At 44.8% G+C, this 14,093-nt stretch overlaps 2 protein-coding genes across 3 annotated transcripts in view; both read right to left on the reverse strand.

Moving 5' to 3' along the window:
• Window positions 1–27: 27 nt before the first annotated feature.
• chpt1 (choline phosphotransferase 1) lies at window positions 28–9,334 on the reverse strand. The gene is made up of 8 exons (XM_080022427.1): window positions 9,054–9,334; window positions 6,178–6,325; window positions 5,410–5,551; window positions 5,186–5,270; window positions 4,537–4,668; window positions 4,285–4,443; window positions 3,205–3,330; window positions 28–1,780 (listed from the first exon to the last, which is right to left on the reverse strand). The coding sequence occupies exons 1-8, from the start codon at window positions 9,291–9,293 to the stop codon at window positions 1,661–1,663; spliced, it is 1,152 nt and encodes a 383-aa protein (XP_079878553.1). The 5' UTR covers window positions 9,294–9,334; the 3' UTR covers window positions 28–1,660.
• Window positions 9,335–9,942: 608 nt separating this feature from the next.
• Window positions 9,943–14,093, reverse strand: part of mybpc1 (myosin binding protein C1) — a 28,282-nt gene continuing 24,131 nt past the window's right edge. Inside the window, exons 30-33 of one of the 2 annotated variants that reach the window (XM_080022392.1) lie at window positions 13,162–13,298; window positions 12,622–12,808; window positions 11,789–11,827; window positions 9,943–10,885 (exon numbers count right to left, since the gene is read on the reverse strand). In XM_080022392.1, coding sequence (XP_079878518.1) covers window positions 11,808–11,827; window positions 12,622–12,808; window positions 13,162–13,298 — 344 coding nt within the window. In that variant the 3' untranslated portion in view covers window positions 9,943–10,885; window positions 11,789–11,807. The remainder of the gene's footprint in view (window positions 10,886–11,788; window positions 11,828–12,621; window positions 12,809–13,161; window positions 13,299–14,093) is intronic. The other variant, XM_080022391.1, reaches the window with a different exon arrangement.

Below are 14,093 nucleotides of genomic sequence, written 5' to 3' on the forward strand. Positions count from 1 at the left end.
TCCGCGTGGTGATCAGAGAGACAAGAGTGAATGAAAAGGATTTCTTTATTACAATGTCTTCACACACGTATTAGTAGAAAGGTGTTTCACTGGACAACATGTTAAAATCAGCGTGTACCTTTCAATGCATAGTTCTGAAGTCCATCGTAGCTTATGAAGAGGAGATCGTCTTTTTAATAGGACTTATACAATGTGCATAATCCTTTTAGCGAGCCCCTCCCCCTACAAAGAATAAAATCAACTTGGAGAGTAATCAATTGGAACTAACCATAGCAAAAATCCCTTTGAATCCTAGTGAACCTGGAATAAAAACAAGAACTTAACACGGATAGTCACATCCCAGCTCCAGATCACAAAGCGACTCCTGTTTAAACCATCCGACAATTGTGAAAATGCTAATCAAACAAATAACTGGTTTTCTTTTTAAGTACCAAAGGCTCTACATTCACCTTATGCAAGGTAAACATTTGAATAAAAGAAGGATAATTATGCCTAGTGTGAACAGTGAACAAAAAAAAAAGACAATCACCGTATTGTCATTAGTGTTTGCATCTCGCATCGTACTTCAGTGATAAATAGATGACTTCACCACAGAAGAGTTCTGCAACTACCGAAACAAACAAACCAAACAAAAAAAAGAACATGTACATCCTCTTTAAATATTCACAAAAAGAAACAAAAAAACCCCAACATGAACTAAAACAAAACAATTTAAGGCGTCTTCAGTTGAAATTCTGTACAATCTAAAGAGAATTCCCATCAGCCCTTTAGGGAGAAGAACACACGGAAGCAGAGCGGGTGGCACGGGCTCCGCGACGGGGCGGAGCTGGGATAAACACGGGCCCCTTCGCCACAGCGCCGCCCCTCCGTCGCAACAACGTCTGAAATCACTTGAGGTCCGAAGGTTTATTTTGTTCATTGCTGTTTGATTTGTTTTCTATTTTCAAGCCCTGATTGAGTTCATTTTAGACTGGGTTTGGATTCGTTTCATAAATAAAAGAAAAACAAAGATGATTTGAAAACTCTCCCGTGGCTGCTGCGCTTACGTTTGGATCGATATCGAAAGGAAACGCCGCCCTTTTGTTAGAGGCTGAGATAAAAACGACCAGATTTGGTTCCGATACGGGACTAGACGCAGCAACGTACCATATTTTATCCGACTGCGGGGGGGGGGGGGGGGGATTCCCTTCGATATTGACCAAAGCCAATGCAGCAACTGGAAGAAAACTTTTTTGGTCGTTGACTTGAACGAGCAAGAAATCATGGAAAGCCTAGTTTAATTGGAAGCCTAACGACTACACTGCAGTGCCCACGTCTGATTGGCTGAGATGGAGACTGGAAGCCCCACCCTCGAATATCTGCATCGTTTACCATTCATGGGATCCATGCTTCTCAAAGCTCATCCAGTCCGTGTTTTATTTTTGGAAGTTTTTTTTTTGGTTCAGTGTAGATCCTGTCGCTGGGTTTGGGGTTTCACCTGGTTCTACCTTTCAGGACTTTCCGCGTCGCGGTTCCAGACAGTTTTTCACTTGGAGGTCGTCACTTTGTCAAGGCTGCTGTGGCTTGGGCTCAGGGGTCCTTCCCCCTCGTACTCTGCTTCCAGGAGCGGGGCGAGGACTCGCGCCTCCCCCGCCGCCGTCTTCTCCCGCCGGGCGTGCCGTCAGTCGCGCTGGGCGCGGCCCGGCGCCGTCGTGATGCTGAAGACGTGGATGCGCAGGTGCCCGGCGATCTGGAGGCACAGGCCCGTGCAGTAGCGCGTCAGGTCCAGCAGAGAGAGGACCTGGAGAGAGAACCCATCAGGGAATTTAAACTCATTACGTTTCACTCAACTGCAACAGAGCCAAATTCAACCACATGACGCTTGACTCAAACAGCTCCGTCCTTCATGTTCTTCAGATTGTATTTCACTGGGAATTTTTCATTTCAAAATCATTTGAAATATTGTTTCACGTACATTTAATTGGAAGTAGTAGAGGTATTGTGGAAAATCAATTAAATGTGTAAAAATTGTTCTCAAAAGCTCAAATATCGACTTTACAGCTAAACCTTTCAAAGGTTTTACTTAAAGGGGACCTATTATGCTTTTCCTTATTTTCTGTCATATATATATAATGTTACAATATGGGATGTTCATATAAGATGTGGCCAAAGTGTCAAATAATGAGGTAAACAAACGCTCAGGCTTCTGAACTACTACTACTACTACTACTTTCAGCACAAGCTGACATCAGCTCGTCACGGATTCCTTTATACGGTCATCTGCTCCATCCGAGCCGCTGTGCATTTCTCCAAACAAAACCAATAAAAACGGTGCTTTTATTGTCGATGTATTTATTTTATTGTTGGAATGAACTTTTAAATGAGGCCTAATCTAATATGAGTGAAGATTCAGCAACTGGATTGCTTATTTCAAATTTGTTCAGAAACACATTTTTGGTGGACTGATGAGGTGAAAGTTTATGGACTAAATGCAATGGGACCCGTAAGTAAAGCTCAAACCCCATTGGCTCACAGAAGTCACCCACCTTGTGCTCAAACCCCATTGGCTCACAGAAGTCACCCACCTTGTGCTCAAACCCCCATTGGCTCAGAACTAGGGGCTTGGCTGCTCATTCACAATTAGAGCTACACGCACTGAAACGTCCCGTTTCGGAACAGGCCGGGTTTAGAGGCACGTCGCAATGGCTTGAATGCAAAATCTGAGTGGTATTTTCAGCAAAATAAATTCAAAAACATGTCTTGGGGACCTCAGAGACCTATATTAACATGTGTTAAAAGGAGCATAATAGGTCCACATAAAAAAAGCAATAATAGCAGCATTCAAAAGAAAAAACCCTCTTTATTAAACATTTGTAACAACTAAGTTTCAATAGTTTATTTTCCTCTCCTCCTTCCCACGTGATAGCAGTGCCTAGCAGACACAGCAAGTTAAACCATCGGAACCCTCTGATTAATACACCGTTATCTTATCTTAATGATGTAAAATGAGATGGAATTTGACCAGAGTGATTGATTCTCATATATTTAAATAATACCTTAATGCCTGGATAGTAAGGCCTAAACAGAATCCTTACAGACTCTTGAAAAGGTCCTCCCACATGTCCGAAATAATAAAAATAACTACTCATTTCCAGTCATGGGAGTGGTTGCACCGGTTATAAGTGACTTCCACCCAAAACACCCTGGGTTTCTGTAAAAACTGACCAGGGCGATCCAGAGGACGATGTGCTCGTCGATGAAGCTGTTGAAATACTGGTTGAGGAAGAGGAGGCCGGGCCCGATGAAGGCCGTGTCGGGAAGGTACAGCTCACTCTTGGTCATGTGAGCCACCTGTCGAGCGGAGAGACGTCAAGAGCGTTAAAAGGTAAACTCTGTTTTCAGTGTTTCTCCACGTGCTTTTGATGCCGGTGTAAATTTGGGATATACATGCAAAACCTCCATCCGTATAATTTTTACCATAAATTACATTTCTTTAACAGGGTTCATTCTGGTATTACAAAATGAAATTCAAGTTAAAATATAATCTTAATCTCATTGTCTGATATACATTACACACACACACACACACACACACACACACACACACACACACACACACACACACACACACACACACACACACACACACACACACACACACACACACACACACACAGTATCCCTAACTTTTTGTGAGTAGTGTATATATATATATATATTATTTTTTAATATATAATTTTTTTTCATCACATTGTCATCTACCAAGGTATTCCAGAACTTAAATTTCTGAGGACAAAATTCAAACCCTTCAAGGACCTGGTGAGAACCCTGATCAAAACTGAATTTCACACTTTAATATAATTTAAGGCCTTAAGGCAGCATTTTTGCTGAATTGATGAGGATTACTTTGTCAGACTTTATAATGATTCGCAAATACCCTATATAAGAAAAGCTAATTGAAAAACTAAGTCATGTCATGATATTATTAACGCCACAAATAAATCAGTTTTTATACCAGTAAATTGTGTGCATTTATAAATGTGTGCATTCTTTGCAAACAATAATTAAAGGAACCTTTAGACTCATCCAGTCATGGTTTCACGGTAAAATGTTCATGGAAAAATGTCATGGAAAAATGTCACGGTAAAAGTCCTAGTACTACAAGATGCCGGAGTGGAACTTTCGTGTTTCCTCCGGCATATTTTTTAAATGGCCGATGTGACGTCTGGACACCAAGCTCTACGACGGCTACCAGGGAGGCGAGTGCTGATAGCGTGAAGGCGGCCTAAGAGCTGGCAAACCCACCACCAGCTTGTTGGAGATCTTGGCGATGACCATGCCGAAGGCCAGGAGGTAGAGGCAGGGGTGGTGCTCCAACAGTTGGCTGGGCGACTTCTTGAAGATGATGAAGGCGAGCGTGAGGATGAGGCCGATGTGCAGCCCGGGGCTCAGCACGCTGGTGTCCTGCACAGCACAGTGAGATAGTTCATGAGCCACCGTATCACTATGTAGAGCAGGGTGGGCAAATCTGGGGGGGGGCTGTGTGTTCTGACTTACGGCCACCGTCGAGCCGTTTTTTCCGGCGCCCCCGTGTAGAATCACATGGAAGTAGTTATAACAGGAGTAGAGAGCCCCTCCGATGATGCCCATGATGGGGAAGACGTACAGCTTCAGCCCAAGGACAGGCAGCTTACGGAAACACATTAACATCAGAATGAACATGACGCAGCGCTCCGTGAGCTTGCAAAACAACAACGGCACTTTTAAGTGAAAGCTTCGAGCATGCCGAGCACGATGGGAGGACAAGGCAAAAAAATAAATAAAATAAAATAAAATAAAATAAAATAAAATAAAAAAAATTCAGTTAAAAATGCAGGTGACATCATCAGCTTTTTAAGCCAGATCATGTCCAATAGATGACCCGTTGCCATGGTGATGCTATCCATAATATTTACCTTCTCACTTCTCCTATGTGACGTTTAGTCAAGCCTCCAAAGGCAGCAGAGTGAAAGTGAAACACAAATTCTATTTAATGACTACAAGAGAACACTAGAGGGTTGGTTCAGACAATGACAGCATCTCAGTATAACACATCCACAAGGGAGGGGAGGGAGGTTTGAACACAGGCCTTAATGGTACAGGAAGCGTTTCTGGCTTTTTCTGTTCAACATACTACAACAACAAACATTCGTTCTTGTGCTCATACCGTCGACTGCCAAAGGCTCACGCCACCGAAAGCCGTCATCAGATACATGATTATGATGGCAAACTGCACCTCCGTCACATCCACCCTGTGCAGAAAAGGCCACACAGCACCGGCGTCATTACGTCGAGTCGACTTGAAATCAAAAACGCCACTGAACGTGACCGGTTTGACCGGACACTCGCCGTCCGCCGCGGAAGGTCCTGGAGTGCCGGACGTGAACTCACAGGCCAAAGCGCAGCGTCCCGGAGACGTAGGTCTGCCAGTGGGCACAGAAGAACATGAACATCCCGATGAAACCGCAGAAGAAGATCCAGTCGGGGAAAATCCCTATCCCGCACGATATGCAGGTTCCCACGGCAACAAAGACTGCACGGGGAGAGATAAAGTAAAAAAATAAATAAATAAAGTTAAATGATGCGTTATCTGCTATTCTCAACTAGGACAGCAACTATTAGGTTTCCAATTGATGCATCAGCCAATTACTTTTGGTCAATATTTTGGTTATATTTGGAGCACCTTGTGTCGATTATGCACATTTTGGTATTTTTTAGTATTTTTAGAGCTTATTGTGCCTAATCACCGGGTGTCATGACAAATAATCTCTTGAACTTGAACTTGAACCTTAAAATACAAGGACAGTAAGATACAAAGTCATAAATGCTCATTGTGAATGGAGTGGGATAAAATCTAATTATCGGAAGCATTGCTGCTTAAGGTGCTGCGGCCAGTTTTTCAGTTCAAGGGGGAATTACTTTTCACATTGGTGAAAATGGGTGTTTGATATACTGTATATCTCATCAAATAAATGAAATAATACATTTATTAAAAGTACTCAGGTTCCCTTTGTCCACTATTACATTTTGCCTAAAGATCCGAAAACATTCAGTGTGACAAGTGACGTGACAATGGAGGGTAAATCACGAAGGGGGGCAAATACTTTTCCAGGACATTGTACCTGAAACAGACGTTAACAGGGTTAAGTCGCACAGCACCTGTGGAGACGGCATCGCAGCCATGGTCGAAGAGCTCCCCCAGCGCCGAGCTGCTGTTGGTCCTCCGGGCCTGCTTCCCGTCGATGGCGTCCAAAGACTGGTAGATGAACAGGCCCAGCGCGCTCAGAACGAAGGCCCATGCTGGACCCTGGGAGATTTGGGGATGCCGTTAAAGATCGCCAGCAGCTATGAGCAACATATACATGAGGGGTGCCCACATTGATTTGTTTTCATCGTTTCTCATTATGACTCATGAGCCAGCTTCTTTATTTACACCTCAGCAGTGTCTAGTTCTGCACCTGCAGAGCTGTTATGAGGCAATTTTGAGAAATAAATCCCTTTAAAGCAATTAATTTATGGAGTAATGAACATCCCAAGCCCAAATGATCCAGACTTTTCAGGGTATTCCAAGGGTAGTTTCATCTAAAATATAACTCTATTAATAAAGCTTGATAAGGGATCATTATTGGATGTCCTATAAATGCCACTACATGTTAATGAAATGAATGATGTTGATTATTATTTATTGTATTTATTACTCGGGCTAGTCCACTCACGATGCTTTCAATAGAGTCGACTCAACCACGTCCACCACACACATCTCCAAACAAATTAGTAAATACCCAAGCATCCATTTACCACTGATGGAACACGGAATTTTCTTGATTTTCTAGAATTTTCTCATAATCTTATTTTACTCCCGCAAATACACCGATCAGTCGCAAAATTAAAACCACTGACAGGCGAAGGCAATAACATTGCACATCTCATTCTAATGGCACCTGTCAAGGGGTGGGATATATTATGCAGCAAGTGAACAGTCAGTTCAGCGACTTTGACAAGGGCCAAATTGTGATGGTTAGACGACTGGGTCATCTCCAAAACAACAGGTCTTGTGTTCCCGGTATGCAGTGGATAGTACCTACCAAAAGTGATCAAAGGAAGGACAACCGGTGAACCAGCAACAGAGTCATAGGTGCCCATGAGCTCATTGATGTGCGTGGGGAGTGAAGGCTATCCCGTCTGGTCCGATCAAACAGAAGAGCTGCTGCAGCACAAGTTGCTGAAAAAGTTAATGTTGCTATGATAGAAAGGTGTCAGAACACACAGTGCATCACAGCTTGCTGCGTATGGGGCTGCGTAGCCACAGACCGGTCAGAGTGCCCATGCTGACCCCTGTCCATCGCCAAAAGCGCCTACAATGGGCAGGGGAGCGTAAGAACTGGACCATGGAACAGTGGAAGAAGGGATGTGCTGGAACAACAAGCCCGATCCATGGGGGACCCACCTCCAACTTACAGGACTTAAAGGATCTGCTGCTAACGTCTTGGTGCCACATACCACAGGACACCTTCAGAGGTCTTGTGGAGTTCATGTCTCCACGGGTCACAGCTGTTTTGGCAGCATAACGGGGAGGCTCACAATATTAGTGATTATTAGTGGTGGTTTTAATCTTGTGGCTGATCGGTGTTTAAAGTCTATGTCCAGATTTGAGGTTCCTCAAACACACATTCTGGATATGTGTGTGTCTAAGTTTGCGTTTATGTGGACACGCTTACTTAATTACGTTTGCATGTCATTTGTGTCGGGGGGGTGGGGGGGAGAGAATCCCCTCTGACCCACATTTCTTTCTCAGGAGGAGGGTGCAAAAATCCATCTGGAGTTCTCGGATACAGAGAGACAGTCAACACAGGGTGCTGACTACTACTGTGTGTGTGTGTGTGTGTGTGTGTGTGTGTGTGTGTGTGTGTGTGTGTGTGTGTGTGTGTGTGTATGTGGTTTAGAAGAGAACAGCAATACCCCGCAGTCATAGCAATTTCAGAGTCCCTGCTTTTCTAATCAAAGGCTCGGCTCTTACATGGGACCCGTTGTCCCAAAAATGCCACATGCACCAGTGTGGAAAAAGTGGACTGAGAGTCCAGTTGTGCTCTACTACTTTATTGGTGTTATCTCATGGAGCACAGTTTTGGGAAAAGGTCGGCCATAGCATATCGTAAATCCACCGTCATCAAGTGCATGATAAACTAGGCACAGAATGAACCGGTCGAACCCGAAAGAGCAGGGTTGCACACGGCATACATTCCGGACTTTGTGTCAGTGTCAAAGTTTACATCGATTCGGGGCAGGGCGCACGTATGATCCTGATAACACCCAATCATCCAAGCAAACACCATGGCTGTGTATCAAAACTGAGCTGCTCGTTACAAGCCGTGAATTAGGGAACACTTCAATACACACAAAGGTTACAGGGCCTCCAGCCAGGCCTGCCACTACACCACTGGATCTATTTTGATCCGTGGATACATTTTGCTCATGTGTCTTGTTTTTTTTTTGGGGGGGGGGGGTTACATTTTGTACTTTTCTTGTATAGCTTTCTGTCTCTTCCCATCCTCTTCCTTCGTTTTGCACAGTGCATGCGAACGTTTCAAAAACACGGATGCGCGTGTATGACTGCGCGTGACCAATTCAAATCTTGAATCGAAAAAAAAGAAACGAACAAACCCGAACCAAATGAACAACACGACATGTATTGTTAATAACGATAATAATGATAATGATGATAATAACAATAACACATTCAATCCCAAAACCTGTTGAGTGATCACGTGGCCAACGACATTGCAAAACAGCTCGCGCTCGCTTCCTAAATTAACTGACCTGTTTCCTCCAGATGGAGACCAACAGCATTTCCACGTTAAGCAACTGGACCACGGGCAAACAATATAGTCCCACTATAGTACTATACTTTAGTCCCTGTCGAGCGGTAAGGGCTTTGAGATGTGTAACGTGTGTATCCGAACGGTCAGCCATAAAAACAACAACAACAACAACAACAACAACAACAAACTCCATCCAAGGTCGCGGCTATCACTCACCTCCTCCGTGGCGGTGGGACAGCAGCACACCAGCACCACCGTGGAGAGGACGTTCACCAGCAGCCCGACGACGGTCAGCGCGTTGGGCGCGACCCACGTCGGGATCTGCTGGACCAGCCAGTTCCAGTAGACCTGGCACGGGGGCTCCAGCAGGGATCGGCCGGAGGCGCTGTACTTGTGCTCCGCGAGCCGCCTGAGTTGCGCGGCTGACAGCGGCTCCGGCCAAAGCAAATGGGGCATGCTGCTTGTCCGCGGCCTCCCCCGCTCGACAAAGTCCCGCCGGTGTGTTTCCCCCCCCCTACAGCCCGACCCCTAACCCCCTACCCCCCCGGCGCTTTCGTATCGAATAGAAAGCCCCACAAGAGCATTCGCTTTCCACGGCGGAACGGAGACGTGGGTGGCGCGTCTCCCTTTCCCCTCCGACCGAGTTGCGTGTCAGGCAGGAAGCGCGAGTCCGGAAGGGAACGCCGCGCGCCCCGCCGGGAAATTCAAATGTACGGGGGGAACGTAGACGCACCGCGAATCACCGGCGCCGAAGGCCTTATCGCCGGAGATGTGAGCGCAGCATCGCGGGGTCTGACATTATAAACAAATCGCACGTTTTCGGCCGGGAGATTTGGCCTTGAGATTCGATTTCTTCCAACCGATTTGTCCCCACGTCTCGTCGCCGGTTAAAAGGCTAGCTCAGCCCTGACACGGGTTTCTGCCTGACGTCGTCGGCTGTCGGGTGACGTCAGCAGAATCCTGTCCGAAACAAACGAATGTAAAAATAATAATAATGTGAAAATTGCATAAAGCGGATGACTGCGGTTACAACATTTCTCTTAATATTCTTGAATCCAAAAAATAAATATGAACAAATGAACAATAATACTCGTTACAAGAACAGTACAATAAATTGTTGTTTATTATTCCGTGTATCATAATTACAAAGGCAAATGCATGCGCACATGATCCGGCAGGTTGCTTGAACATGAACCGAAAAAAGTGAAATGGGTTTCATGCAGGATATGGCAGGCAGACATGCCGCGTGAAGCGAGCCTCATAGCCGTAAAAAGCCTTTTACGGCTTTTATTTTTACGAGAAAAAAATGACCCCAAATTAATCAGTTGTATAGCATTATAAGGGTCAACACCTTATTCTGCCCAGCATAGTCCTACCAGTTTTCATTATTGCTATAGCGCATTTTGAAGTTATGCAAATCCCGGGAATCGCGTTGCATAAAACTACATTGACAGACATTCCCTTTTTCCTTTCAGACCCCAGAAAAAGGTATAACTTCCAACCAGCACTCCCAAGAAAGAAAACAATATCAATAATGTAGGTGAGTGTTGCTCTTTATGCCATTTTCTTTACACATGCTTTTGTTTTTACATACATTGCAGTTTTACATCTGGAGCCAAAACACCGCCGACATGCATCTGAACTGAGACAGAGCCGTTTTAAATAGCAAAGAGTGACCAAGATGATGAATTGACTGTTCTACGGTAACTAGCCCCAGCCCGCACACAGCATGCCACACAACAGACGAGGACATCCCCCCAACTGCCCACCCCTCCCGCCCACCTACACACACATACACCAACACATGCACAAACACTTTCATCTGTTCTTTTGTCTCGCCACCCCTCGGCATTGGAAGATCCTCCCGCCGCCGATGTGCGGGGAGGACGAGGGTCACCGGTCGCAGCGGGCGTCCGGGTAGACGAGCTGCCTAGTCGCACTCAGTCCGATTTACTTCTCCGGCTCGACCGTCTTCGTCTCGTTCATGTACTTATCAATCAGGTGTAGGGGGACTCCACGTTGCATGAGCTCAAAGAAGGTGAAGCCTCCTGGGGGGAGAGACAGACGGTCTCAAACAGTGTTGGGGTGACACCGGACGGGACGCGTGATGTCAGTGAGCAGGGAGAGAGGGAAGGAAGAGGAAAGGAAAGGGTGGGGAGGGGAAAGGGCTGAATGAGTAACAGGCGGTCAGGCAAAGACCCCTGAGAAGAAGTAGGTGTAGAATAAGAAGAGAGAGAGGAGAGAGGGTCAGTATAACCCATCTGCAAGATGCACAGGTCAACCTTGAATGGTCTAGTGTCCCAGGCCTGGTTTATTGCAACGACTGAGAAGTACAGTAGGTGTGCGTCTGAAGTGCTGAAGCAAGCTATTCGTACACAACAAGCAGTACATACCCTTTAATTCTATTATACTATTTCCTGCCATGAGTAAAGCACGTACGTAACCATATCAATATAGCAACAAATGTGATCCCATTGCTTTTCACAGACACTGCCCTCACTTCTAGGCATGACCATTTGCAAAGCTACCATGCGTCATAAACTTGCGCACAATACATGAGAAATAGCCTTTTAATTTTTTTTTTTAATCAGGGTGCCATAGGTCACACAAAAAGTAAACTCACACCAAGAATAACAAAAAAGATAACATTTTAATTTTCATTTGCTGTCGTCATGCAGGTGGAGAGTAAAGGAAAACATTTTAGATCGACATGGCTCATTCCGATGCTGAACCAGCTGCCATGCAGAAATATATTGCTATAGGATATGCAAAGCCTGATTCCAAATATTCATCCCAGAGCTCTGTTTTAGGGGTGCTTGGTGTACGCTCACAAAGAAAATAAAAACAAAAATGCCGCAATCCCATCATTGATATATGCAAGGTTAGCGGCCACCGAAAAATGCAGAATGAATGACATAAGCTTCATATGTCAAAACCATATGAAAGCTTACCTTGAATGAGAACATACATTCACAATTCCTGAGTTTGGACTGGGGGAGAGAGAAGAGAAGAGGGGTTAACCAAATGTTTACATGAAGTTACATGTGTGCGTGTTCCAGGAAGTAGAAAGAAAACTGTTGAGTGATTACTGAACTCTTTTACATGAGGAGTTAAACTATGGGGTGGGGGGGCGGGGGCGCTGGGATCTGTGGAGTTGGAGAAAAGTTTAAGGCGGGAAAAATAATTCACAGAAAATGGAAACATCGGCAGCTGCGTAGACTCATGCCTCTGGAGTTGTGACTGTTATAGACTGTGTGTCGAGGCGGTGTGTGGTGATGATGAGCGGGATGATTGTGATGGATTGGACTGGATAGATATGTGAGAGGTGAATTTGGAGGCTAACATTCTACGGGATTCAGTAACAGATGTCATCGGATATTATCTGCACTTCACGCAAATGAGTGGATTATTATGTCACCATGTCATATTAAAGCTATGTATGTTTTAGAAATGGCGTTCTGATACTTACGTGTCAGCGCATACACAGTATGCTCAACACACAACTCAAGTACGCTGCGGTATCTCACAGAGGACGCTTTCCTAAAGCGCTTGTAGCCAAAGCCCCTGTCTTTCTACGCACAGAAAGGGACTTTTCTTTTAAAGCCACAAGACACGCTAAGCACGAATCCTTAGAGGGTTGGGGGGTTACGTTCCTGAAAGAAGAGACTCTCGTTTCAAGAGGAATGTGAGCATCCGAGCAAAGAACAGCTTTGTGAAACCGGACCCGGATCTGACGGAGAGCCAGTAAAGTGCCGCACCTTGTTGCTTCGCTGCGCACACTGACCTTTGACCTCCAACCTGCACTCCACCTGGGCCTCTCCCAGGTCATTGATAGCCTTACAGGCGTACAGACCCCCGTCGTAGGGATTTGGCTTCCTGATCTCCAGAGTGCACACCCCTTGGTTGCTAAACATGCGGTAGCGCGGGTCATCGATGATGGTTATCTTATTCTTCATCCACATCACTTTCGGCTGGAGTCGGGCAAACAAACATTAAAACATTTTTTCCAGAGCGAAAATCACCAATTACATTGGAGTGAAATTTTATTATGACATTGTATTCTGTTTACTCAGTTCACCTGAATAAATAAGATGCACTTATGCACCAAATTCTTAAAATGTTCCGTTTGAAAAGAAAAAGCTATGTAAAATAGTGAATAGCAAATTGAATGAATACAATAATCTTTTTACTTTTCTATAAATAGCTTTGTGTTTTGGGAGCAACTTAAAGATTCTATTTAAATATTGTTAGCTCTACAATTACCCAAGTATGGTGAGTAGATCCACTGGATCGTTTTCACCTGATGTTTTGCAACTCAACTTACCCTTGGGTTGGCGCGGATGCTGCAGTTGAGGGTGGCGTTGTAGCCCGCGATCGCAAACGTGTTGATGAGCGGCTGTGTGAACTTGGGTGCCTCCTTGAAGTCATGATCGATGTACTCGGGCGATTTCATTTGCAGGCCTGCGGAGGGAAGGGTAAAGGAATGGGGTTGGACATGATAGCGGCGCTGAGCTGTATCATGTAGGGGTTTCCCTATGTGGTGAGGGAAAGACAATATTGTTTTTTAAATTCATCATCTTCATAGGAAATTCAAACCGTCCTCGAAAGAGCTGTCAGTCATATCTGCTCCCGTAATTGCGGTATATCTGCCACCCAAAGCCTGCGACTTATGAATGTGAATCTGAAACATCTAGGCCCAAATTTTTAAGGTAGAAAAGATCACTTCCAGGAAACATCTTAGGTAAGTAAGAAAACCAATAGTCAAATAGATGAAACATTAACCAAAATACAGCTCCACTAAAACCGTTAACATTGTATTATTTTGATGAAAGATTTGAAATGACTAACGTAGTCTGAATGATCGAGGCCCAAATTTAGGGTGGAAAACATCACTGACAGTACCTTTCATGTAAAAACTGTAAAAAAAAGTCACTATACTGGACAATAATAAAAAATGTAAAATGACAGCTGTAGTCTTGATTCTTGTAGAGTTTGAACTGTCTCCAAAAGCTTGGAGAGGTTCCCACTCAGAAGAATTTCATAGATTGACAGCACGGTTGGGGATGATAAAACCTGTGTTAGCCAAAGGCCAGGTGGCCATTTTGGTCAGTCGGTAAAGGGGGGAAAAAAACCAGCGGTGAACGTCAAGAAATTAGAAATGTAAGTGGATAGGAAAGGCAGGAACAGGGGGGGAACAAGAAACATTAATACATCAAATACACGACCCGCTCTCTGTAAATAATCAGAGGAATCTGT

Source organism: Zeus faber (genome assembly GCF_960531495.2).
Source record: "Zeus faber genome assembly, chromosome: 21".
NCBI classification, from domain to species: Eukaryota; Metazoa; Chordata; class Actinopteri; order Zeiformes; family Zeidae; genus Zeus; species Zeus faber.